At 45.0% G+C, this 27,302-nt stretch overlaps 1 protein-coding gene, 2 long non-coding RNA genes and 1 pseudogene across 3 annotated transcripts; 1 reads left to right on the top strand and 3 right to left on the bottom strand.

Annotated features, from left to right (window-relative positions):
* Slc35b4 (solute carrier family 35 member B4) lies at positions 1 to 24,932 on the top strand. The gene is made up of 10 exons (XM_085683881.2): positions 1 to 287; positions 7,559 to 7,672; positions 10,641 to 10,743; positions 11,830 to 11,879; positions 14,649 to 14,730; positions 14,942 to 15,002; positions 16,578 to 16,687; positions 17,634 to 17,709; positions 18,643 to 18,718; positions 19,495 to 24,932. The coding sequence occupies exons 1-10, from the start codon at positions 211 to 213 to the stop codon at positions 19,739 to 19,741; spliced, it is 996 nt and encodes a 331-aa protein (XP_085540007.1). The 5' UTR covers positions 1 to 210; the 3' UTR covers positions 19,742 to 24,932.
* On the bottom strand, positions 2,666 to 10,645 carry LOC146889471 (uncharacterized). The gene is made up of 2 exons (XR_014999971.2): positions 9,037 to 10,645; positions 2,666 to 3,622 (listed from the first exon to the last, which is right to left on the bottom strand). It is a non-coding gene; the product is annotated as an uncharacterized LOC146889471 (long non-coding RNA).
* On the bottom strand, positions 4,983 to 5,790 carry LOC148117869 (histone H3.3A-like; annotated as a pseudogene).
* Positions 21,973 to 26,622, bottom strand: LOC148117868 (uncharacterized). Its single transcript, XR_015736682.1, has 2 exons — positions 26,325 to 26,622; positions 21,973 to 25,876 (listed from the first exon to the last, which is right to left on the bottom strand). It is a non-coding gene; the product is annotated as an uncharacterized LOC148117868 (long non-coding RNA).
* Between the last annotated feature and the right edge of the window lie 680 nt (positions 26,623 to 27,302).

Genomic DNA, 27,302 nt, shown 5'->3' with positions numbered 1-27,302 from the left:
TTGGACGCCCCCTCAGATGAATGGGACCGGGGATGACTGAGAACTACAGCTCTTGGGCTGGCCGCGTTGGTGGCAGCCACGGAAGAAGAGTGGACCGACACGGCCCTCGGGCAACAAACAGCGGGCGGTGGTGATGTTCAGTGAGGGCTTACTAGGGTAGCGATCTAGAAGGGCGCTCTGTTCGCTCGCACCCTGTGCTCCCCACCGGCCATGCGCCCGGCCTTCGCGGTGGGCCTGGTGTTCGCAGGCTGCTGCAGTAATGTGATCTTCCTAGAGCTGCTGGCCCGGTGAGTGACCCTCGCGGGCCGCGCCCGGGCTCCCGGGGATGTTCTGGGTTGCTCACCCCGTCCACCTCCCCACTCCTCTGCACTGGGTACCCGCGCTGCCCGCTACTCTGCAGCCCTGGATACTGCTGTATCCCTTAGCATCCAAGTGACAGGGACACCCAGGATGCTACTGTCGTCACCTCGATGCCACACTTTGGGAATTTGATGCTTGGAGACTTTTTTCACTTGACAGATCCAAGGCCTTAAGGAGCTTGTGGCAAAGCCAGTTTTTCCGCTAAGCCACCCTCTCCCTATTACTCATCCAACGCTTAGCACTTTTCTCCGTCCAGTTAGTGAATGACACGTGCGTGTCCGGAGCTAAGCCTTCTCACATGCAAAGCAGTCCTGTTTTGTACACGTTCCAAAGAAAGTTTCGTTTGTGTGTGCTGACATGTCCTGCAAAGGATTTGCTTTTATTGGTCGTAGAGATGATTGTGAGGATTTTACCCAAACTCACATGTGAGTGATGTGGAACAGATAACTACTGGGCTGTCACCATGGTCCCTGAGCACTTAGCTTATTGCAGGCTTTAATGGAGAAGCGTGCACGTTGAAGTATAGCTTGAGAATTAACACGACACTTTCCCAAAGGGAACAGGGTTGGCTTTGAGTTGGTGTCTTACAAATAATGTTGGGTAATAGTGTGCAAAGTTCAGTGGGCAGAAGTTAGAGAAGAGGCAGGAGGTGGAGTGGAAAACGCTTCGGACTGAACAGCTCTAGTTAGTAAATTTAGGTTTGGCTCCATTACCCTCTGGCAATACAGACTTTTCCGGTCCCTTAGCGCCTCTGGGCCACCGATTCCAGGCAGTTCACTAAGACTTCAGTATGGTAATAACTAACTATACATTCTGGGTCCATTGACTCTCGGAACAGCCCTGTGTTCAAGGGTTCCATTGTTTGACTGAGAGTGAAGCAGATGCAAAGTTGGGTGGCCTTTTCCCTGCTTGTAAGTGGCAGAGCAAGAAATGGCATCTAAGATGTTTGTCTAAATAAGCTCCTAGCCCAATACCTTTCATTCTTTAATCTGAGTGGTCCATAGTGAGATATCTGGTAGAAGTGTGTTTTGTTTGATACTGTTGGCTTAAGTCCTTTTGAAGCAAGCGGTTTACTTATGGTCACCTCTGTGTGGGTTAATCATTGCTGTTAGAGAGCTCACCATTTTGCTATGCAGAGTGTTGATGAAGATCAGTTATTTGCCTTGGGGGTGGTATGGAATATGAAAATGAAAGGGAAAGTTTCCGGCTGTAAGCCTGATACACTTCCAGGGAAGGAGACTTTGGAATTTGATATATATTAATGTATTTTTAAATAAAAAGGTGATATATTCAGGCTATAGAAACAAAGTCAGATAATTGCATTGAATATGCCATTAAATTAAGTGGAGACCGTGTGCACTAGCCTGTGAGCTCTTGGCTAAGAGGTGTGAGAGCCTGTCGTCCCCATGGGTCCTGCGGGGTTGAGTGAGATGCTTGTGGACATGCACACTAATGCTGACTTCCTCTGTCTCCCTCACAATTTTGTTTCAGGACAGGCACACCTTGTCTTTTGGGGATGATCCAGGAAAGTTGTGGATAAATTTATTTTTATAAAGTCTTTTCATTCTTTGTAGGAAACTTTATGTAGAATTTTATTAGGATTAATTTGTAAATGAACCCGATTTCCTTATTTAACCTTTTTTTCCCCTTGTAAATCTGCATTTTGGTGTGCAATTATGGGTTTTCCTGCATTGGTAAAGAAGTGAACTCATTAGCGCAATGCATAGTACATTAGACTGATAGGAGCTTATTGCTGGTTTGTTTAGGCGCACTATAACCTCCCATTGTAGAGCAGTAAGATTGGACCTGATTAGACCAGAGGGTATTCAAAGTTCCTTCTAGATAGGATCCTGAAATCTGTGACTTTAATCTTGAGGAATTACCTTAGAAAGCTCATTAGAGAACAGAAGCTGTGCTTTTTAAATGGCATCCTTGGAGCCCTTAGGTGTCACTCTAAATCAAAGGCTGAAATGACTTGTTGAGAGAAGGGATTGTTGAGCCATTTCCCCCAAACTGGAAAACAAATTCAAGTTCTTCTTGCTGACTTTTGTAGACCTCTAATTAGGACAAGTGATAAATTAGAAACCATGTGCGTTGACAGTTACACAGTAGTAAGTGAGATCTTGATTCCCCTCTTAAGGTGCTACTGATCAACCTTCAAAACATGACACACATGTATGTTTTATATATGTGCTATATAAACCTTCAAAATGACACACATGTATGTTTTATATATATATATATATATATATATATATATATATATATACAGACACAGAACGAATGAAGCAGGCAAGATACTGTGTGTCTTAACATCAGAAAAACAATCTGAAAGATTTTATTTTTCCCCTTTAATTTTTCCATCAAGAACATGACTTTGAACTAAATAAGGAAGTTTTATGTCCAGGAAAGAAAGAAACGAGGTGTGAACCATCTGCCTAATTCATTCTCTTCAAAGTTGCTTTTTTTTTTTTTTAAGATTGAAATTTGGGTTTTTGCCAAAGAAAATCCCAAGTAAGAGAAGCTGTCTTCAGTTGATGGTTATAAGTCTTAAAAAATAAAGAGAAAGAAAAGATTCAGGGAAAATGTTTCAGGTTTTTCTTTGGAAGCTTTAAAGTGAATTATTCCAGTTCACAGAACACCCCCGCCCCAGCTGTGCCAGCAGCGTGTCCCTAAAATGCTCTCTGCATTAGCTTAAAGAATCATTGGTCATAGGATCATGGGACTACATAGGGAGGCTTAGGCATCCCATGGAAAGAGAAAAAGTAGAACAGAATTATCAAAGGACCTGATGGGAGGGAGAACAGGAAAGGGATTCCGTGATTCCTGGGGGGATTTCTTTTTGATAATATATCAACCTTGTTCATTTGCCCTGAAGTCCTACTTCATGGAGTACCATGTGACCTTCATGTCTTTAGTGATAAAATATAGATAAAGGGAAAACAGCAAAGATCATCTGAAGGATACAATTGTAAATTTTTCAATTTTTAAAATCTTTTACACAAATATTGATATCCTAGAGCACACTTGCTTAATGTGAGGCCTCCCCACCCTCGCTGACTTGCTTGAGCGAAGACCAGACTCTGCGTCCCAAGAGTGTGAGCGCTCAGGTGAAAGGGACACGGTCCACCTTCTGAACATTTCACATGGACGATGGTTCACGCTTGGCTCCTGTGTGCTTTTTTTCCCCCTTCTCTTGAGGACGGAGATCCAGGTCATTCCCACCAGGAATTCTCTGCAGTGTGGCTTCTCAGTAAGGACCCTGTAAAGCTTTGGCCCAGGCCATTAGTAGAAAATGGCAGGGAAGGCTAGAGAAGCATTGGTCCTTCAGCATAGGGCTTGCCACTTGACGCATGCTTTCCCACTGAATTCTCGTGGCAGCAATATATAGTTTTCGTCTTATACAGGAAAGAGAAAGGGTGTCCGATGTGATTATTCAGAAGGATAACTACTGGGCCGAGCAGCTACCTCACTGGCTGAAGTGCTTGATGCACAAGAGTGAAGGCCGGAGTTCAGATCCCCAGATCACATAAAATACCTGTAATTCCAGCCTGGAAAGGCAGTGACAGGTGAACCCCAGAGCAAACTGGCTATCTCTGTGAGCCCTGGTCTTGATTGAAAGAGCTGACCTTAGCAAATGCGGTAGAAGAGCCATTAAGGGTGATTCTGGACATCAACCTTGGCACCTCAGGCTTCCACATGTGCATGTACACAAGCACACCCCCACACATGTGCACACCCACATGCATACATGTGCACACACACATACATGCACACCTGTGCCCATAGATGCATGCGCTCACACACACACACACGGGTGCAGGGGAAGGGCAGCTGCCATTGAACTGATGGCCTCTCAGTGTGTAGGCTTCATCTTCCTGGTTAAGTTATGTGGTGGCCACTGTTAGGTGCTTTTCTGGACGCTGTTCGGTTTACACAGCAATAAACCAGTGAGACAAACACTCACTGCTCCCATTTTAAAGAAAATTGGATTTAGGAGTTGATTAGCTGCCACATCACACAGTGAGTGACAGAGGTGCTCTTGCATGTCAGTAGGAAACAGTGTGAGGCACCGTCATTCTCAGCGCTGTGCCACAACAAACACAGAAATCACACACTCTGGCATGCAGAAGCACAGGCACGCCTTTTCCCACAGGGCTGGAATAGGGGAAGAGCATAGATTCCCAGGGCTCTAGCCCAAGACAGTGAGATCAGTACTAGGAGAAGGGTGAACCTCTCCTCTTCTTTGTTCATTCATTCATTCATTCATTCATTCGCAGTAATAGAGATTGAACTCAGTACTTCCTGCATATAGGCAAGTATTCTGTAATGTCACTAAGCTATGTCCCTAGCCCCTCTACTGTTTTTCCCTTTTAATTTTTAACCAAAGTCTCCCTGAATACTGCCTCGCCCACCCACACTGCTAGGCTTACATGCATGCACTGCCACGCTCAGCCTGATCCATGGGTTTCTGAAGACCAGCCAGGCCAGGTGACCAGCACTGCTAGGAACCATCTAGAGCTAAAGTTCCGCCCTCTTGTATTGACTAATGGTTTTTTGTTTTTTTTTTTTTGCCGTCAATAAGAAATTTACTTATTTTTAAAAAAATCCAAATGCTGGCATTGTCCAGAAAATTTTAACAGGTTTATTTATAATTGTTATAAAGTTGAACTGTTGAAATGTGTTCACTGAAACATTTTGCTTGCATTAATGCTTTACATCTTGCATTTATATTAAAAATTCACACACAAATGAAAATGGAAAAACTGCCAATACCTGATTTCTGTCCCCTATTTTTCCACTCGCAATCATATACTTAGGTACCTTTTGACCCCATGGAAAAAATATCTAACATTCAGAACTACTGATAACAGGAAGAAGAGGAAAAAAATTTTTTTGAGAATGAAATGTTTCCCCTCATAGCGGACTCTTAAGCACGTTCTCCGCGTATGCGGCGTGCTAGCTGGATATCTTTTGGCATAATTGTTACACGTTTGGCATGGATAGCACACAGGTTGGTATCTTCAAAAAGGCCAACCAGATAGGCCTCACTTGCCTCCTGCAAAGCACCAATCGCTGCACTCTGGAAGCGCAGATCTGTTTTGAAGTCCTGAGCAATTTCTCGCACCAGACAAGTTCAGTGGATTTCTGATAGCGTCTGATTTCACGGAGTGCCACAGTACCAGGCCTGTAACGATGAGGTTTCTTCACCCCTCCAGTAGAGGGCGCACTCTTGCGAGCGGCTTTTGTAGCCAGTTGTTTCCTGGGTGCTTTACCACCGGTGGATTTACGGGCAGTCTGCTTTGTACGAGCCATGGTATGGGCACCTCCTTACTTACCCCCCTTCTCCTTCGGCTGGAGCTCGGCAAGCGAGAGGCGGCGCTGGCGTTAGAGAGCGGCAGCGGCGAGGCGACGGCTGCGAACACAATTGAAAGATCTTGACTAATGGTTTTAATTAGATTCTTGAATGAGATGAATGTCTTACACGATTGTTTAGGGATTCTTACAAAGTTTAGCCTTTTCCCTTGAACCCAAGAAAGACGACTTGAACTGCATCTAGAGTCATAGGTTTCAAGAAACCTTCACAGGCTTAAGTACAGCCCTGTGTCACTTTGAGACGGTGAACCTCGCTCTGTGGGAGTGCTGTGTTCCTTGGCCATTTCTATGCATGTGGGGTGTATTTTTGGATTTGCACTGGGGATATAGCTCAGTGGTAGAGTGCTTGCCTAGTCTGCTGACTGGTTGTGTGTGTGTCAACTTGCCATAAACTAGAGTCATCAGAGAGGAGGGAGCCTCAACTGAGAAATGTCTCCCTAAGATTGAGCTGAAGGCAAGACTCTGTATGGCATTTTCTTAATTAGTGATTAATGTGGGAGGGCCCAGCCCATTGGCTTGGAGGTCCTGGGTTCTTTAAGAAAGCAGGCCATGGGGAGCAAGCCAGTAAGCAGCACCCCTCTACAGCCTCTGCCTCAGCTCCTGCTTCCAGGTTCCTGCCTGAGTTCCTGTTCTGGCTTTCTTCAGTGACAAGCAGTGATGTGGAAATGTAAGCCAAGCAGACCCTTTCCTTCCCAGCTGCTTTGGTCATAGTGTTTCATTGTGGCAATATAACCCTAACTAAGACACCTAGCATGTTCAACACCCCAGCGCCTAATTGTGTATCTTGCCATTAGTGTTTAGTATTCACAGCACCAGTAGGAAATGAAGTTGGCTTTAATAAATAGCCCTGTATAATAGTATTAACATAAAGCTGCTTTTAAAAGCCTGTTCAGTGGGGTCAGGTGGGTGGGTATGATGAAAAGATAGACTCTGAAGCCAGCTAACTAGTCTTAGGGGGCAATTTTGATGCTCACTTGGGGTGTCTTCAATGATAGAACAGAACTGGGAAGTGGTTCAAGAAAATTGTCAACATTTCACAAGACTAATTTTCAGAATGCCTCAAGAGGGATGTCAGAAATAACTTTCATACTATGGCATACATTCCTAATAGTCACTGTGGAAGACTCCTGGCTCTTCCATAGAGCACTGAAGAGGACCTGTTGAATTCCAGGAATATCTCTTGATTAGCTAATGTCTTAAAGACTCACATAGGGGTTGTGGAGAACTGCTGTGTGCTACAGCAGTATTTCTCAGTCATTTTTAGCTTACCGTCCCTGCCCCAGAACCCATTTTGGACAGTTTTTCTTAATCACACTTCCACAGATACACAATTATGTTGATTTGTGTCCAGATATGTATCTGTGCCCTATTAAATAGCAAGCCTCTTTCCCATCCCTAGAACTATTTATTGCTTTTTGGGGACACTTTCTAAAGTCACTCCCCTATCATCAAGTTCCCATTAGAAATAGATGAACTTTCCAGGAGAATTCCAGCATGTTTTCTTCTTTGGGTACGGGGGATGTATGTGAGTTTACTAGGAGATTTCCTGCAGCTTACTAGGAAAGCCACCTCATCTTGCTGTCAGTGAGAGAAATTCTTACGCAGGGCCTGCTACTCTAGGAAACCAGACAGAGTAGAGTTGGGCATTCCCTGTGACACACAGTGTCAAAGTGTGTGATCCATGGCATGTGAGAGTCAATATAGGAAGGACCGTGGCTGCAGAAATCTATCCTGCTATTTTGGTACCATAAATATAACAGGTTGTAGTGCATTTTATCTGAGTTTGTGCCTGTGTTTTTCATTTCTGCTCTTCACTATCCAGGAAGCACCCAGGATGTGGGAACATCGTGACATTTGCACAGTTCTTATTTATTGCTGTGGAAGGCTTCCTTTTTGAAGCTGACTTGGGAAGGAAGCCACCAGCGATCCCATTAAGGTATGGCACATTGAAGACTTGCTGAGTCCTTTAAGACCTGGAAGGTGGAGCCTGGACAGAAAGCATGAGGCACGTGCTCCTCAAGTTTAGGTTATGGGTGACAGTGGTGCCGTTAGTTTTGTGGATTGCTTTGTTCTGCTCTAGAAACCTATTTTTAGAATAAAATCCCTGCCGTAAATAGCTGTGGTGGCCATAAGTGCATGTGTGCATGATACAGGGTCAGAAGGACTAAGGTGACCGACCACATTCTGACAGTCGTGTATTCATCTTCTGTGTTGGTAGAGTTATTGATTAGCTAAGAGTGGTATCATTAAACACTGTGAAAACAATTGACTTTTGGAAATGAAGAAGCAGTGAGTATTCAGCTCGGCAAATTCCTAAATGTCACCGAATTGTTGCTCACAAATGGGTAATTTTATGTTGTGTGAATTTTGCTTCAATGAAAGGAAAATGATTGACAAGCTAAGAAAATATTGTTAATGCCAGACTTCTGTTCATCAGAAGTTTACCTAAGTATCTTCACACAGGGCCAAATGCGATGATTTTATGTTGGAGAGGCTGGAACTAGAGGTGTCCTCCCCGTGGCAAGGGTGTAAGTGGTGTCACTTGGTTTCTTTGGGAGTGACATTCCCAAGTGCTGAGGCTCATCCTTGTCCGTGTTCCTCCGCTGCCTTCCAAAGTAGCTTTCTGAGTTTATTAATATTGTACCTTAGTTTGTTGTTAATGTAATACTAAATATTTTAATTTCCTACTATTGGGTTTAGTATTCCCATAAACTTTCTGTTCCTGCAAGCCAGCATGTACATCATGGCAGGAATCCCACCATTTTTTAAAAAACTTCCTTTGAATCTTCCCATTCCCTCATCTGCTTTTATGGATCAGGGTATTTGGTGAAAACATAATGTGTATACACACACACACACACACACACACACACACACACACACACACACAGAGAGAGCACCCTTGTTAGCTAGCCTCCTATCTCCTCCTACCTGTGCTTCTGTTTCAGACTCTATTTTTTTTTTTTGTCTTTTTTTAGACAGGGTCCTCTCACTACGTAACCCTGGTTGGCCTGTGTCGCGAGCACTGCTGAGTGGGCCTTCTGGCCTTACTTGGAGGTCTGCAAGTAAATGACACTCAGGATTGCAGTTCTCTGCTTTGTCCGAACTAAGTTTATTGTATAGGCACTTCAAGATCTTATAATTGTTCTGGCACAGCCAATAAGCAAGTATCACTGTCACAAACAAATCTACATTATAACACAAGTGTGTATTCACTCCCACTTCAATCCTGTCATATATTTCTAAATCCTAGGCAGGGCATTACTATATTCCATCTAATACAGCATTGGGGTGTACAACCTGATGATGGTTCGTGGCTCTCGACGTAGACGTCTGGATCAGCAAGTCTTGATCCGCAGGCAAGAGCTAGTTCTCCGGCTCTTGGAAGATCTCTGGTCCAATGTCTCGTTGATTGATTGATTGATTCTCGATGCTGTAGAGTTTCTCTGGTGCCTCTCCGATAGAGTCTCTAGCAGATCATCTTGAGAATGCCTTCTGGTCTTCTTGCCTCACTTTTAATACTTTCCTTCAGCATTACCTCACTCTTCCCTGTGTCACACTCCAGATTAACACTCCTGTCTGCCTGTACATCACTCTTATCATCACTGCACACATTTTCTGCTAGTGCCGTTTCTCCTGGACTTGCCCCAGACTTGTTCTTACAGACTCATCTAGGCTTTGTCCTTACAGACTCCTAACAACCTGGAACTTACTTTGTAGACCAAGCTGGCCTCAAACTCATAGAGATCACCTACCCCTGCTTCCCAAGTACTGGAATTAAAGGTGTGTACCAACATGCCTGGCCTACCTCTACCACGTTATTAATTATTTCACCCTGTCCCTCCCTCATGTTGTCCCCCATGATCTGTTCTAATTATCATATCCCCATCAAGTCCCCTTACCATGACTATTTTATTTTCTGCATGTGAATCAACAATCAAAGTTTTGCCCAGGTCCTTCATCCCCACAATTTCTAGACCAATATAAGTAGCCACCTGGAAAAATTAACATGAAAGACCTCGATAAACTCTTTTTTCCAATGGCGGCAGTCAGGGGCCAGCCTTTCTCCGGAGTGAAGGTGTGAGGATTTACAAATACAGTAAAGAATATGAAGACACGAACAAAGACAATAAAACGCAGAATCATATAGGATAGTATCGCAAGGGAATTTTTTCAGTGAGGACTGAAAATTCGCCCATGTTTAATTTCCAACTGGTTAATATTCCCCTGACCCCAAAAGGTAGGAGTAAAGATAAGACTGTGTTAACATACAAATTGAAAGTCCTGACTACATTGTCAGTCACGCCCTAGACTCACGCCCTAAACCAAACACTCTGTAGGCAAACCACTCCCTGGGTGGGATCCCAAGTTATTCCCATAAAGGGAACTGGAACTTAGTTGGTTCCTTAGACTTTTGTTTTAGGTAGGAACAAACTACTTCCCTGTTTCAGGAGCAAGAGGTCTGGCAACTAGCCACACCTATTGACAGTAGCCTTGAGAGAGCCGGAACTCTCTGATTTACAACTGGGTGGGGCCTTTGTTTGAGGTGGGAGTCCGATAACCTTGAAGTCCCAGACCCTCTGACCTTTGGCCTCTTTGTGCCTTCCCAGGCTTCTCATCATGCCTGATATCTTGTCATGCCTGCATCTCATGAGGAAATTTGGCAAGAAGCCTTGTAAAGTGACTAGCAGGTGTCACGTAGAAGTTGTGAGGCCGTCATGTGGTCTCCATGCTAGTCTGACTCGGCGAAGTATTTGCAGATGTCCTTACTATTTGACTTTGTGTGATAATGGTTCTCTATACTCTCAATAAAGAGGAAGGAAGGCCGGTGACTTTTAAACCAAATATATGTATTTCTGTATCAAAATCTCTTGAAAAGTATCTTGTGTTCTCTCTCATTGCAGATACTATGCCATCATGGTAACCATGTTCTTCACTGTCAGCGTGATGAACAATTATGCCCTGAATCTGAACATCGCCATGCCCCTGCATATGATATTCAGATCAGTAAGTGCCAGCTTGCTTGTGTGTCCTCTGAAGAGCATGGTGAGGGGGGCAGACCAAGCATGGGACAGAAATAGCCGGTCTTATAGGAAGTCAAGTCTAGGGCATAATGATAGGTTTGCTTTGAGTCTTTGAACAGGGTGGGAAAGTGGTAAGTGAATGGCTTACTTTTATTTATCTGAGGTCTAATATATGACTAATAAAAGTAAAAGTAAAATTTCTCTGGGAAATAGATTTACTTCCTATTTCCCTCATCTGGCTTATTTTGAGCTCATACTTACTACTGAAGCTTTTTTTTTTTTACCCTCACCCCTGCCTTGCTGTTCTTTGCTTTGTAGTTCAGGCTGGCTTGGAACTCTCGGTCCTCAGCCTCCTGAGTGCGGGGTTTATGGGCTTGTCCCATCCTGCGGCAGGATAATTGTTGAGGAAGGGGATTTCTCTCAAAATGATGACCCTTTTTCTTTACTTCTTTGTGGTGAGCTCTCTTTGTAGTTGGTGCATAAATAAGAGCAGAGTGTTCCCAGAAGAGCGGGGAAGCCATCAGGGAGCATGTAGGCGGAGTGGCAGACTGCAAAATGGGTGTTGATGGAAATGACATTATCTTGTTGCCTGAGATTTTTGTGAGATTAAGTGTCCTATGCCTGCAGGGCTTGCATGAACTGCACCAGCTCATAGCCCTTGTTCCATAAACTCTTGTTGATTGACACCTTTCTAGGGAAGAGGGAGATCCCTGCATAACTTCTTTCATCATGGAGGTGGGAAACCTCAGTAGACGTTCTCTACACACATTATAATCTATTATACATTAAATAGATGGAGAATTTGATGGAAGTAGCTCTAAACTATCATCTAGCCCTATTACTCATAGCTTTGGTTAGGAACAGTTAATGAGAACTGATTTTTTCCCCCCATTATATCTTACACTGATTTTTTTCTTTTTTTTTATTTCTCATGACACATTTTTTGGCCTCTACCCTTTGTCTTAGTGACTGTTTATCCGGTGTTTTCCCATGTCTGTTTTCTTACCCATTGTGCGTTATGTTTTCTTCCCTAGTGCACTGAAATGGTCACCCCTGTCTTCTTTTACAGGGGTCCCTGATTGCCAACATGATCCTAGGAATTATCATTTTGAAGAAAAGGTAAGTGCACACCTCCGTGTTTTGTATATGGATGTGATATTCCAGGTCAGCTCTGTGGATTGGGCACCTTTCTCTTCCCACAGTGGGTGAAAGGCTGCTCTAGCCCATCAGCCTTTCCCTGAGTTCTTTCTCTCAGAATCATGGGTAATGATGACTTTCCTAAGGCAGCTGAGCAGGCCAGCGGCTCTCCCTGTGGCTTCCTGTGGGGCCAGACAGCTCCTGTTACCACTGGATCTTCAGTGCCTTGTCAACCTATGAAAGCAGTTGACACAAAATATACTATGCAGTATGATCACCATTAGCCATATGTGACTCTACGTGTGGACTTACATTTTCTAAGTGATATAAGATGAAATATTGTCTCACTTTTACTAGGCACATTTTAAATGCTAAGTCGCCACATGTGGCAAGTGGCAACCATACTGGAGAATGCAGCTATGGAGCGTTTCCGGGGGGTGGTCACGGAAGGTCTGTGGGTCATCCTAGAAGGTGCATTGTTGTTTATTTTTATTCTTGGCATTCCTGGGGCTAGATCTCAGGGTCTCATACATGCTGTGAGCTTTTTTATTAACCTGCATATTCAGCACACATAAGGTACTCATCAGTGTACTGTATGTAATGAACTGGGGAATAATTTTATATTTTTGGTTGTGAGCCTAGCCTTTAACGGCTGAGCCATCCCTCCAGGCCTGGGGAATAATTTTATTTGTTAAGAGAGTTTCCAGTATAGGCCCATGAAGAAGGAGCAGAAGGCGTGGGTTATTCTTTGTAACTGCTGCCAGCGGTGTGGTTGTGGTCGGACCGGAGTGGGAAATGGCAGGAACTACCTGGAATGCTTTTCCAAAGTACCCACCTTTCACATGAGTCTCAGCCTTTACCACTGAGGGGAAAGGGACATTAGGGAGAGACAGATGGAGTCTACAGGATTTCTCAGGGGAGGGCCACCTTCATTATTAAAACCAAAGTAGTACCATTGATGCTGTGTTTTCAATTGTCCGGTTTCTGGTCTCAGGATTAGGGCTCCTTTGGCTTGGGAAGAATCTGCCGATTCAGGGAGGGAACCTAAAGGGGTTTTGTTTTTGAGATTGTTTTTTGAGTCACAGTCTCTTTAAATAGCCCTGGCAGGCCTGAAACTAGATATGTAGACCAGGCTGGCTTTGAACCCACAGAGTCATCAGCCTTTGTCTCCCAAGTGCTGGGTTAAAAGCCTGTAGTGCCATACTGTTTGGCTAGAACCTACAAGGACAGCTGTCCCATCTTGCTAGACTCCTTGTGTGTCTTTTCTCTGGAGGCTGTGGAGCCCCAGTGCTGCTGCTTGTGAGCTCTCCTCAGCCCTCTCTGCCTTTGTGCAGACTTGAAATGGCCAGATGTTTTGTTGAAGATGAAGACTATACTTGGTAGCTAGACTTAGACTTCACCCTAGAGACCTGGGTTTCTTCCTAAGCTTTGATTTGTGTGTGTGTGTGTGTGTGTGTGTGTGTGTGTGTGTGTGTGTGTGTGTATGACAACTGTCCTTTAAATTTATGAATTATAGTCTCCTGATACAACCTCACATTTTCAGGGGCTCTGTTCAACACCTGTTTTCCTTAAGAGTTTTGTTGGAATCTGTTACCTTGGGTCTGAGCCTTTGACCATCCACAGAACAGACATTTCTCTAACTTTTCTACATTTATTTCTTCTTCCCCGCCTTTCCTCCCTCCCCCCATGGTGTCCATGACCAACCATGGTTAGCAGAATGTCCTGCTGCTAACCTCTGATTCAATTTTACCTTCTTATTTTTTGAACAAAGCCCTTTGGAGAATTTAAAGACCATGTCTATATTTTTCTTAACCATTATTTTGGCTTAATTTTTAAACTACTTCAACTTGATGTTTCTGCTGCACTTTTGCTACACAGGTCTTATTAGCATTTACTAACTATATGCATTATGGTAATTTCATTCATACATACAAATGCATTTTGATTATATTCATCCCCAAGCCCTCTTGCCCTTCTCCCACTCCTGCCGAGCCTCTGTTCTTCCCAGCCAGTCCCCTTTCCCTTTGGTACCCTGCTTCTCTGTAGTAGGCCTCTCCTGCATCCCTCTCTCAGTGCCTCAGCCAGTCAGATCAGCTCTGATGAGGCATTGTCACCAAAAGATACAGTGTCCTTGGGTAGAAAAGAAGTGATGATTCATTCTGCAAGTTTAATTTCTTTTCATCCTTCCTGGGGCCTTTCCCTTGATTACCAAGGCTCTGAGGGGGATCATAATGATACCATTTTAGTTAATGGGAAATGTCACTATGATGCTGCCCTTGGCTCTACAAATTGCATATTCCTCCCTTTATCCCACTGTGCCGACATTTTACAAAATCATTTAAGTTACTCAGATTGTTTTTAAAGAAATACCTTCCCTGGAGAATGGACATTATTCCCCAAGTTTTAACTCTTGTCATTTGTACCTGATAATCTGTTGTTCCTCTTGAATAGTGTGCGTGTTAGGGCATAATTCTGGGCTCTTAGGATCAGAAAAGCCACAGGTACAAGGGAAGATGGGGCAGACTGCATTGGCTTCTGGAGAGCTGAGTTCAGTGACATCTGGTATATGTATATATATATGTGTGTGTGTGTGTGTGTGTGTGTGTCTCCTGGATTTGTTTACTTTTTCAGTTTCTGACAACAACCTACAGGCTGACACTGTTGACACTACAGTGAGACTGTAGAGGTTTATGTTTGTAGGTCCCCTTCCGCGGCCCCCTCTCCTAAGGCATTCTTATCCTTGTTTTACAGATACAGTATGTTCAAGTATACCTCCATTGCTCTGGTGTCTGCAGGGATATTTATTTGCACGTTCATGTCTGCAAAGCAGGTGGTAAGAATCAGCTTCAGATCATTTGTTTTCTCTACCTGTCATCGGGCCCCATTACCAGGCACTGTGAAGAAAGAAAGGCTCGGAGTGCTTCTGTAATACAGGAACTCAGCTCTGCGAGAGTGGAAGGGAGTGGACAGCAGAAATACGCCCCTTGCATCTCGGATGTTCGTGGTTCTGGTCCCTGTTCCTAGTATATTTTCTTATTTCCTAGACCTCCCAGTCCAGCTTGAGTGAGAAGGATGGATTCCAGGCATTTGCATGGTGGTTACTAGGCAAGTACAGTAGTTACAAAAAGCTAATTACCTCTGCACTTTTCTTTGCTGAGTTTTCTCCTGTGGGACATGTTTCTTGGCAAGAACTTTAGGCTAAACAAATTATGCCAAGGAGGAGAGTGACACCTGGGACCAATATGTCTCTGAACCTTAGTGTTCAAAAAATTAAGAGGGCTGTGCTGTATGTGAGTCCATGTTTCCGTGGTTGTCACTGGCACAGAGAAAAATCTACCATGTGGAGTCTTCTGTTTCCTAGTGGCCGGTCCGCTGACTAGAAGACCTTGCAAAAGAAGGGTGATTTAGAACTCTTGACTCAGTTTCCCAGGGACACAAGGGCTTATTTTCTTCTTAAGTTCACTGCTCCATATGGCAGTGTTCCCAAATCAACTCTCGGGAGAATTTTTAAAAATACAAGTATCTCTGTGTGGAATTAATTAGACAACTCCTACAGAGCCTCGTCCTCTCTTGGATTTGGAGGGAAATGTTTGCAGGAGTAACAGGAGTAGATTCACACTGTTTGGGTGGAAGAAAGTAGCGGTGAAACCTTGTGTCCCCTTATCTTGGCTTATGGGGAAAATACTTACCCAATGGGGAAATTCTATGTCCAAGATATGAACATAGTTCTTATAGGGAAAAATTAATGTCCAGTAATTTTATACCCTTGTAATCTATTAGTCAAAGAAAACCAAGTACAATAACTTTACATTTGTGACTTACCATATTGTCAGGATGGTGAATAGTGCTGCCACTCCGTGAGGGATACAGTGACAGCCGTTTTCATAAAAGCCATTGGCAGAGGAAATCGATTGCCTTTCTCCAAAATTATTGTGTATTGAGCTTTTTAAAGGTCTTAAAGTTTTTTTTTTTAAATGCTTGACTCAGCAGTTCCATCTATGAAAAATTATCCTAAGGAAATAATTAACATTTTAGGTATTTGTGTTTATTGATTTCAGTGAAATAACTGGAAATCTAACTGCTCTCATTGCAAGACATTTAAGTGTGGTAGAGCCACAAGATGGGTGAAGTGCGGATCCAAAGACTCTTTCAGAGCTAAAGGGAACTTAACCAAATCTCTGTCCCCCTGAAGAACTCAAGGTTCAGAGGTTGAGGTGGAACCCTGCTCCTCAGAGAGGCTGAAGAGCAAGCAGTCAGCTCCTCTCCGTCTCTCCAGAAGCCCTCAGGCTGCGCCTCAGCCCCCCACCTCCACCTTAAAAACCCTCTCCACCTGGCTCCTCCTTACCACTTCCATCAGCTAGCTGCTGACGTGGCCTCCTGACCGCAGAAGAATTTTATTTACTCAAACGCGTCTTTACACCATTAAATAAATGTCCCAGAACATAACCAAAAGTAACACACCTTAAAATAATATTCTACAACAGACAGTCTTACCCTGTCTTCGTATACAGAAATACGTATAAGGGTGTGGAAGTGGGAAACTGGAGAGGATTTCATGGTGGCATTGTGGTTTTAAAACTTACATATCCTATGTGATAGTTACAGAACTGTAAATAATACTGTCTCCTTAAGAAAATATGTCAAAAGGCATCTTGTAACTGACCTTTGTTTTTTTTTTAGGCATTGGAGCACTGACCTTTGCCCTGCTGATGTCAGCGAGGATGGGCATATTCCAAGAGACTCTATACAAACAATTTGGGAAACACTCCAAGGAGGCATTATTTTATAATGTAAGCAACTTTTTGAACCCTGGGAAGGTGAAAATTTCTGATTTATGCTGTGTTATGCTGAATGAAATCTTAATGTGATTGACAGATTGTGTTTTTGTTAGTAGCCAGCCTTTAGACCAGTAACGGAAGTGCTTTAGGCAAGGGGATAATGTGCGTTTGGAGTGAGTTATTCATATGAGATGATCATGATCAACCATATAAAAAGTTAAGGAACCAAGGCCCACAGAGATCCTATGGGTAAAATTGTTAAGATCAATATGGAAGCCCAAGGCAAGAGTTCAGGAGTGTGGACATCAGTGGGGCAGCTCGGGGGTTGGGTATTGGGTCTGAGTTTCCCAAGGGGTTTTACTCATATGAGAGCTCAGTTCACTGCCTGTCCCTGAGCTTCTTCATGTTAAGGGGTGACGTCACACTCTCTCCTATAGCTCTGCTCTGCCCCGCCCCTCCTTTATTGCTATTGAAATACGCCCAGAGAACTGCCCCCCAAGGCCAGGGGTGAGTTGGTGATGTGATCTCACATTGCACTGCTGTGGTGAGGAGGATGGTAGTTGTCGGGTTCCTTATGTATCCTCTTCTTCTTTAGTCTCATCTCATTGTTTGCTTCTCAGTCTCTTTTTGTATGAGTTTCTAAATTTTTTGAAATCTTTGTGGTCCTTGTAATTTTCAAATCCAGTATGGAGCAAGTCCTTTTGGGCAAAATGACTGTGTGCTGAAGCCCCCCTTTCCCATGTGGAGGGGAGGATTCTACTTCTTCAACTTTCTCATTGGTGACCTTCAGACTCGATAAGATGTCACACCATGTGATGTCAAGGGCACACAGGCACTGATACTTCTACCTTTGTGGGGCTGACTTGCTTGTCGGATGGCTTTGAGTCATTGTGAAGCTACCCTAACTGTTCTGGAATGGCTTCGTCTTTACCTTCATTAGATCCCTTTCTTTCCACAGCACGCCCTTCCACTTCCTGGTTTCATCTTCTTGGCCTCTGATATTTATGATCATGTCATTCTGTTCAATAAGTCTGGTAAGTCTGGGGGCATGTGGCCATATTGCTTGCCAGTTTCCGAGGCAAAGCTTCCATTTTGCATTTGGCTCGAGGACAGCTTTAACTCATGAACCTTTGCACCTTCCGGGTGTCCGCATGGTGCTCTGAGTCAGTGGTTGCAGCAGCAAGGGCCTTGATGGCTCTTTCCCATGCCCTGCAAATAAGGCGGTGCTTTCATCTTGAGAACACGGACAATAGTGGCAGCCCTCCGCTGGATCTGGAGCCAGTTAGGTGGCAGCCGGCTGACTCTGTGTGCCGTGAAAGACAGAGCTGCCCACAGATCTGAGCTGCCTCGGCACCAAGCAAGAGGGAGCAAAATGATGACAGGCTTCGCTTCCTAGCTACAGATTATATAATTGAGATAAATTCGTTACAAACAAAATAAAATTAAAAGAATGTATGAAGGTAAGCTGCTGCGTTTTAGAGGGGCTACTTGAGAACTTGGTGCTCGACGGTCACGTATACAATCTGCTCGTCAAGAGTGTTTCATAGATAGGTAAACACTTAAGAGAAACCTTCCTTGAATAAAGACTTTATGGTACACATCCCGCAGGTAGTAAGTGCGTGTTGTACTGTGTTGGGCCTGCTCTGCCTGTGCAGTGTTGTGTCTGTCATTTGACCTAAAACTGCTGTCAAAGTCGGTGGTATGTAAAGAGCCCACAAGGCCCTGACTTAGAAAGCCCCATTTCTCGTTATTTCCACCGTAGTTGTGAAGAACCCGGGAGTCCCACAGAGCTCCGACCCTTACTTAGCATAGACCGAAATCAAGATGAATAAAGGGATGTATGGGCCAACTTTTTAAGGGAAATAATACCACGGTTCCTCTTACTGTTGTTACCTGTATAGCCTTATTCAAAAGGTGAAAGGTTTAAGTGTTCCGCTGGCATGATCACTTCCTCTCTTCCTCTGCAGAACTCTATCAGGTTCCAGTCATCAGGGTGGCCATGCCCATCATGTGGTTCTACCTCCTCATGAATGTTGTGACTCAGTATCCTTTTGCGGGCTCTTTTATTCAGGTCTCTGTGTTGTTTTGGTAGAGGAATGCTCGTTCTAACAATGGAGGGGACCTGAGTTTGGGTTTTGCCTTGACTTCTATAGTGAACCGCAGATGAGTAGATCTGCTCTTGAAACTTCTTTGTAGACAGGAAAGAGACTATAGTGGTGCGGGTCAGGTAGGCCACGCAGAGGGAACAGGACTCCACAGGTGGTTTAGAGCCAGTCATGCCACGAGATGAAATGAGCTGAGGTTTCTGCAAGTTCCTGGGGTCCTAAGACACTGTTTATTATTTCATGACTATTATAAGTCGCTGCAAAGTTCTGAAACAAACTTCAAATTAAGACTCATTTAAAAGTAACTATATTAATAGAAGGATCTTACCATTCTAAAAGTTGTGATGTCTTTAAAATATTGAAACAGACTGAGGTTGCCTGCCTCCTTCTGAGATCACCACCTAGACTTGCTATACAGAGCCCCACTTGGAGGAGAGAATGGAGGCCCGAGGACAAGACAGAGTAAAGGTGAGCAGGACCACCTTCATGACGGTGCCACTCTGGCCTTGCTGTGGAGTGGCCGTCATTATAAACTGGAATGGAAGTCCATAGGAATGGGCTGTTAGGAGCGGCAGGGCTGGACTCTCTCAGGACTGAGGAGGATCCTCAGAGTGGCTCTTCGTGTTCACTCAGCATGTCAGGGTGAAGGCAGGCGTTGCACCTAAAGCTTCTTCCCTGACCGTTTACAGAGAACAGCCTTAACCAGTCCTCCAGATATGTGTGCATCCGGGGTGTGTTCATCCTGACAACAGAGTGCACCTCGCTCACCGTCACGCTGGTTGTGACTCTGCGCAAGTTTGTGAGCCTCATCTTTTCCATCCTGTACTTCCAGAACCCGTTCACTCTGTGGCACTGTCTGGGCACCTTGTTTGTCTTCATTGGGACCTTAATGTACACAGAGGTGTGGAAGAACCTAGGGACCACAAAAAGTCAGCTGCCAAAGGATGACAAGAAGGACTGAGGTCTGCCGGGGACAGACAGAGCAGTGTACGTGGTAGAGGCCTCGGGCGCAGGTCTGGTCATCATTTCACTTGGGTTAATGTGAGATTACCACAGTATTGAACCCAGCCGGCCCCAGAGCATCTGGGAAGGATGAGACGCATCTGCTCTTCCCTGACTGCCAGACAGCATTTGTAGCTCCGCATAGGCATCCCTGAGACAGAATAAACAACACAGACAAGGCTACCAGGCAGACCCTTGGGTAGCCTCTGCATTTGCTTTCCTGTTTGTGTGCCAGAACATCAGAACCAGACTTGTTGACTTCCGGGTCCTCCGAGCCAGACTTGTTGACTTCCGGGTCCTCCGAGCCGCTAGTTTTCCGCCCTTGTTGCTACTGGCGGTGTTATTGTGACAGCCATTACCCTTCTGTAGCTGTGTACCTCTTTCCCCATCACCCCTCCACACTTCAGCACTTTACAGTGTAGCCCATGTTCCAGGCACAGTCGGGCACTGCGGAGTGATCCAGTGGGCATGTGACAAATTAGACCCCGGGGATGATGCGGCTGAACCCCCTCCAGCACACTGGGAAAGACGCAGAGCCCTGGTGATGTGTGAGCTGGATGCTGCTGACGCTGGAGCATCCCTCTCTCTTTTTAATCAGTGCACGGATCACATGCTTCCTCCACCTGCTGCTTCCTGGGCTTAGAGCAGTCCCGCAGCGCTCGTGGCATACGAGAAAGGAAGAAAGGTTAGGAGTGGATTGAGAAGAGGGAGACCTTTCCATCCATCTCCCATATGAAGCTCCTCAGCCGGTTACAGACATGGTGACGGAAGCATGGCCCAGCACAGCTCACTCCATCAGCGCTCTGCGAGACAGTTGTCCCATGAAGCCACACACACTCATCTTTCAGGTGTGTCTGTGACAAGCTTTAAGGCCCAGTATTTAGAAGGCACCTCTTCCTGTCACTCTGAGAGCTGCCACCTGTCAAATCACTGATGAGTAGATGGATACATCGGTGTGAGTGTGATGTATGAATCAGGTCAAAGCCCACTACCAGAGTGAGGTCTTGTTTTCCCATAGATATCAGACTGTTCTTGATGGGTGTGGGTAGGAGGTTGCATGTGAGCAGAACATGTTTACATGCAGAAACACGCCTCCTTTCTGCTGATTGTTCTGAAGGTCTGGTTTTCCTGTCATGGATAATCTTGAGAATGAATAACCCTGTCAGATAGCACACGTGTGTGTGTGTGTGTGTGTGTGTGTGTGTGTGTGTGTATGTGTGCTTGTGTGTGCTATTGTGTGCCCTCAGCTGGACTGTATGTGACTGAAGAGCGTGTTGGTTTAGCCCCTCTTTTCTCCACTTAGACCGAGACCCTCATTAACCTTACCTAGCTGTCGGCTCCTCAGCAAGCAGCTAAACTCGCTGTTTCTCTTGCGTGTAGACAAAGGCCTTTCATCCTTTTGCTATGTGCAGACTGTGCTCTTAAACTGAGACGCGGCTCTCCACGTCTCTTAGACTCACTTTAGTTCTTTATCCCATTGTCTGAAGATTCTTTGATGGGTCTGAACAGCAGCAGTAAAGAGAAGTGCCCCAATCCTCCGGGTCCCTGGGGAAGGCAGTTGAAACTGCCTTGCTTTTTTGTTACATTAAATACAGGTACTGATTCTCCACCGAAGTCCCCAGGTTTACAGACTGATTTGTTGTTCCGGCCGTTGACAACTTCCCAGTGCTGGTAATGCTCTATTCACAGAGATGCCGAATTAGATGTGAACCCCATTCATGGACCCAGGAACTCCTTGACTGCTTTGAAATATGTGGGGTCGCTTGGCCCAGCCTTGCTATAAATACCAAGTGTTAAATGTCCCCTTAAAAGGCTGGGATGAAGTGGTTTCTCCTTCCTGTGTAACAGGAGAATCTGCCCCGAGGCTCCATTCTGATTACTCCTAACAGGAAGAGCCTTCAGCTCCCCAGCGCTCTCCTGTCCATCCCGTGAGAGTGGTGCAGTTTGTAGTTACCTGAGACTCCTTGATGCAGACAGGATTGAGCCGGACCCGCCATTTCAGAATGTCTGTCCCTCTTAATATGAATACTTTGTGAGTCTTATTATAGGAGATGTAGGGACAAATAAGAGGTCAGAGCACTCACAAAACAAAATGTACAGCTGAAAGGACAGAGCACACAAGGGCCCCAGCCTGCTTCCTCCTACGTGCTAGTTAGATAGAAGAAAATGGATTTAACAGACAGACACTGCTTACATTTTTGTAGAATTGCTTTTGTAAGGTTTTGTTTGTTTGTTTGTTTTAATTTTCATTGTATATTTTCACTGCACATGGTCCTGTGGGGGGACATCTTCATACGATTGAGCACATCCTCCCCCCACTGACCCCCTTCCTCCCTGCTGTCTGCCCGTTAGGCCCCTTTCTTCCTCTGTACAGTGTTGCTTCTGCCTTTAGATCACATACACATCTGTGATTTTGTGTCTCTACACAAAGTCTAGGAACTGCAAAGGAGAGAACAATCTGATGTCTGTCTTTTCTGCCCTGGCTGGATTTGCTTACTAGGATTCATCTCCAAATCCATTCATAAAATCATTCTTTAAAAAGCTGTTCCTCTGGCCTGGTTCCTTTTCCATGCAGATTGTAACAATTTTAAAGGGGCAAATAAGCCATCTTATCAAGGGCAGTCACTGGATGTAGAGATATGTCTGCTAAACACCCTTGTTCTTTCAGCTTCAGAAACATCATGTAGTTTGACTCAATGTAGAGCTTAAGACATACTTCAGAGCCAGAGTCAGCAGAGGACGCCAGCCGGGAAAGGTACTGTTTCTGTGAGTCCACGTAACAGCCTGACTGGTGTGTTTGCTGAGGTGGCGGGAGAGGACGGTGGGCGCTCAAGTTATATTTAATCCCTGCGTCTCCTTTAACCAACGTTCTGTTGTACATGCTATCTTTATCACTGTTATTAGAAACGTCGTTTCAGTTTTTGAGCTTTTTTCTTGCAGTACTGAGGATCAAACCCAGGGTTCCATACATATTGTAGATTCTTTTATTTTCTTTTCATCCAACTAAAACAACCAACAACACACTAGCTAGACGTATAGTTCAGTAGGTGGTGGGGTTTGATGTGTGTTTCCTTTTCCCTTCCTCCCGCCTAGTTGACCAAAGCACAGCACTGCAGTTCCCTGCCAGGGTGGTCGGTGTCCCCGTAGCTCCCTCTTCTGGTCTGGGAGAAGCACATGATAGTTGCAAGGGTTCTCAACCTTTGTACCCCTCTTCCTCCCTTCTGGGGCCGGGCTTTGGTTTTTGCAGTTTTCTTCCTAGCTGTACCCCGGTCCCTTACTGCACCTGTATTCCCTTTGCTATTTCCTACTGAGCAATACCTGCCATTCTTGTTCATGCCTCTGTTCTTTGGGGCCTCTTGATATTGTTTTTAGGAGTTTTATAGGGTGTTTATATCTGTCCAGCATGTTTTGTGTAGTGTTCCTGTAAGCATTGCTGTAAAAGTGCAATGTGTAGGGAACATTGGCGGAGTGTTTAAAAGGAGTGTGAACACGGAAGCTTTGTCAGAACTGTCTGCATGTTCTTTTCCAGCTCAGCCCAAGGGCAGAGAATCCCTGCTACCTGTCCCTTCTTACTTGGTTCCTTTTAGCCTAGAGACGGGGAAGAGGAAATGCAAAGTCAGAAATAATTCTAAATCAGCAAATTAGCTGTGGGTGGTGGAAATGATGTCGGAGAACCAGTTTGAGTGAACCTGAGCAGGTAAGACACATGCACTCGGAGAAAACCACATTGTAAAGATCTGAAACTAAGGTCCTCTCTGCGGCTAGAAGTAGATAGAATTAGGGGGAACTCTGCTCCTGCTAGATCAGCAAAGCGTTGTGGTCTCAGTTGGCGCTCTGCTGAAGTTGTTGACCGAATCTTGTCTGTGGCAGTTCATGCTAACATTGAGAGAACTGGCAGTGTAGATGAAATGTGCTCTTTTTCCCTATTGGTTGGTGTAATGTTTGGAAATAAGTATGAACAATATTTAAGTACATATTCAAGACTTGGAATATATTTGCTATGACCAGAGCTGGGGTGGGAGACCAATGCCTCTCAACTTTATAGTGTTTTCTCTCTTTCTAGAAGTTTCCTCCCTGTAGACATTCTAGGAATGGAAGGGGCTGGGGAGCATGCATAATTCATTTCTGAACTGCCAGCGCCTGGCATAGTGTCTGACATGTGTTACATGAGGAAATGAATGCTTGCCAAGGCCTCCTCCTCACTCTTCATAATGGTTCCTCACAACTGTTCCCAGTTCTCATTAGCTGGCTAGTAAGAAAGCCAAGAAAGGGGACATACCCCAGTGACTAACCATGAGAAGGAATGGGGGCTGTTATTGGAGATGGGTGTAGAGTGCTACCCTGCTCTCGGCTGCCTTGATGCCGGGTGGTAGGAGGGATGAGACTGGTGTGTGCAGTGTGTGCATCACCATGGAGAATTGATGCTCAGGAAGAAGCTCACCAGGCACTCGTTAGAGCCTCCTAAGGGTTTTGAAGTGACTTCCTGGTGACCGCCACACTCCCATCTCACAGCCGCTGAACTCTGTTGCTGCCTGCTGCCTGGAGAGCTATGTGTGTTTGTCTACACTGAGTACCACAGACATTTGCCCGGAGCTTTGCCTGCAGAATCACCAGCAAGAGGCAAGCAGCAGGAGAGCCAGAGACAGAAAAGGCCTGGTCTGCACTCGAACACGAGGCCCATATTTGAGGGGAAATTGGAATGACACCTTTGACAGACTGAATTAATTTACATCTTTTCTGGTGGAAGGTAGACTCCTCAAGCAAAGTGGGAGGCGGCGGTTACTTCCCAGCTGCACAGAAAGCCTCTGGGCTTCGCTCTCAACGGCGAGCATTTCTGTGCCGTTTGCCTTCTTTCCAGAGAATGGCCTCAGCTTCCCCAAAAAGGATGATTTGAAAAGTAACGGATTATGGAAGCGAGGATCTTACTCATTCAGCCTCTGAGCGCTTCGTTGAGTAATTCATTTTAAGAACAAAGACCCGAGAAGGAGGGAGCCTGTAGCAGCCATGTGTGTAGAACAGCCAGAAGACATTAGTGAGCATTCAGACTTGGAGCTGTGTAAATATCAGACATCACTCCCAGCCTTATGAGATATTCGAGCAGTTAAGGAGGAAAGAAAGGTTCTTTGAATAAAATGCTTTGCCACACTGAATGTGTCTGTTTACCGTCGTTTCTTATAAAGAGCCATTTTTCACCTCTGAAAAAACTCATCAGACATCTGGTTTTTATCTTGGATTTGCAATCATTGTTTCTTAATAAAAGTGATAAATCCCTGCAGGTGCATCCAATCACCATTGCCTTCAGGGGCTTGTGTGTGGTTCAAGAGCGCTCCGTTCTTTTCTTGCGTGTGATGGGACGTTCCACTGTGGGCCATTGTCAGCAGCTGATGTCGTACAGCTGGACCAGGAAGAGGCCCCTTCCTAGGCTACTGCCTGATTCTGCTTCACAAGTTTAAAGTAGATTGGCCAGCCTTTGGGATCCTAGAAGATTGTGGTAGTGTCTGCAGCCAATCTCTCCAATATATTGATTTTTATAATTCTGTGTGACCAGCCCCCTTTCTCCATAAACTGCTTGACTTTTACATAAATCTTTCACACAGAAGTCACACATGCTCCAGGCAGCTTGCCATTCGGTCTGTTGGTAAGATGCTGCTAGAAACGGAGAGTTAAAAATCCCTCCTCTTCACAGCTGCCATGGGTCTCCGTCAGGCAGAAGGTGGGGGGGGGGGGGGGTTGCAAGTAGTCCCCAGCCTACAGTTTTGAACTGGAATGACCCTGGAGTCCCTGCATGCTAACGTCACACAGGCATAAAACATGTTGAACTCTATAGAATGTTCTGATCTGTAGGCCTGAGAAGAGGCAGCTCTCGAGATGGTAGATTATGGTTTGGTTCAGCCCTTAAGTAACCCGTGTGTTTTCATGAGCAGAGCTCTCTTCTACATGATGCCCTGTGGTTCCGATACCAGCAGCAAAACAGTTGTACACCCCGCCCAGATCTCTACCCCAGATGCCACTCACTGATAAGAGTCACCAGCACGGGAAGATGCCACAGAGATCAGCTTCCTAGGTCCCCCTTCTTACACGATCATTCAAGCACCTATCAAAAAGAATGCATATCTCTGAATTTTATGTTCATGTCACAAAGTCTCTTTTCCAGGAAAAACAAACACGCGACTATTCAGGATTTGTCAACAGCCAAAGTGATGTTCTTTATCTGCAAATTAATGTAGTCATCTCATCATTAAAATGAAGTCATTTTAGGTGTGATTGTTTCTTAATCAGCTCTAGCATATGGCTCTGTTACCACACACAACTGTGAAGCACAAACGCGCTCGGAAGTCAAGTGAGCTCATAATGATAATCGCTGGAATTTATCACGGGGAATGAAGTAGATTGCACAAACATCCATGTGGGTTTCCCAGAATCTCTAACATTTGATTTTGATAGTCATATAATGCAACCCCCATGGGAAACCAGCAGTGTAAGGGAAATTAGTTTTGTTTGACAAACCAGGAGCCTGAGGTGCCGAAGAACATCTAACTTACCTCAACTGTTCCTGTGCTAGGGCTGGGTTTTGAGCTGTTGGACTCCAGAAGCTGGGCTTTCTGTACTCTGCCACCTCTAAAGTCCCAGGAATGAGAGATTCCTATCTGCCTCTCCTCGCTGGTATAAATCTCCATGTGCTAAATGCTGGCAATGCACCCCAGCTCTCTTCTCAGAGAATCAGCTCTGCCGCGATTCATATTCCTCTCTCCCAGAGCTCATGCCCTGTTCCCTAGTACAAACAAGAAAAGAAAACCTCAGAAATCTGGTCCCAAGACAGGACAGGGCTGGTTCCTCGGTGTTCACACCAGAATGTACTATCTTTCCTGGTGTTCAAGCACATGACTTAACCGACACTATCAGATGTGAAGCAGAGCATAATTACATCACAGCTTTTACAATGATTTGCTTAAGTCTCTGTAGTTTGCAGAATGTTTAATGTATGTGTTAACTGTTCTTTTCATTTCTCCCGGTTCTGTTCCAGAAAGCATTTTAATTAGGTTATCTCGTCTACCTGGCTAAGTGCCATCCCCGAATTAGTCTTTGATAACGAATCTTCACCCATTCTACGAGGATCATTACGGGAGTTTTCAGCTTTCATGATTCAGGATCTTTGGCACTGATGAAGTGTACTGCATTCCCCATTATCCACTAGGTTGCCTCATACCCTCCATTAAATGAGAATTAGCGTTAGTGTGTTGCCCGGGCCTAGCTCTAGACAACGCTGGCCTCTGCAGATGCATTTGCATACGCAGTTCTCTCAGGAAATGCAGACCGTCGTCCTTTTATACAAATTGCATCCGCATTGTATGGAGCTGCATAGAACAGGAACCCCAGTTTCGCCCCTTAACCCAGCACTTTACAAGGATGGATGGGTTGGGGTTGGCACGATTCCCCCGCCCCAGGAAATGGCAGAAATCGCTGTAAAATGGCATGGCTACAGCAGGTGGATGCAGACACCAGAGAGCAATCCAATGGCT

This window comes from Myodes glareolus, chromosome 25 (assembly GCF_982192425.1).
Source record: "Myodes glareolus chromosome 25, mMyoGla1.1, whole genome shotgun sequence".
In the NCBI taxonomy this organism is placed as follows: domain Eukaryota; kingdom Metazoa; phylum Chordata; class Mammalia; order Rodentia; family Cricetidae; genus Myodes; species Myodes glareolus.
The sequence above is the reverse complement of the archived record's forward strand: the minus strand, read 5'-3'. Positions and strand labels throughout refer to the sequence as shown.

Coding starts and splice junctions, on each gene's coding strand:
- Slc35b4 (XM_085683881.2), top strand. CDS start 211: ATGCGCCCGGCCTTCGCGGTGGGCCTGGTGTTCGCAGGCTGCTGCAGT. Junction 15,003..16,577: donor ATTTGCATGGTGGTTACTAG/GCAAGTACAGTA, acceptor TTTTTTTTTTAG/GCATTGGAGCACTGACCTTT. Junction 16,688..17,633: donor AGGAGGCATTATTTTATAAT/GTAAGCAACTTT, acceptor TTCTTTCCACAG/CACGCCCTTCCACTTCCTGG.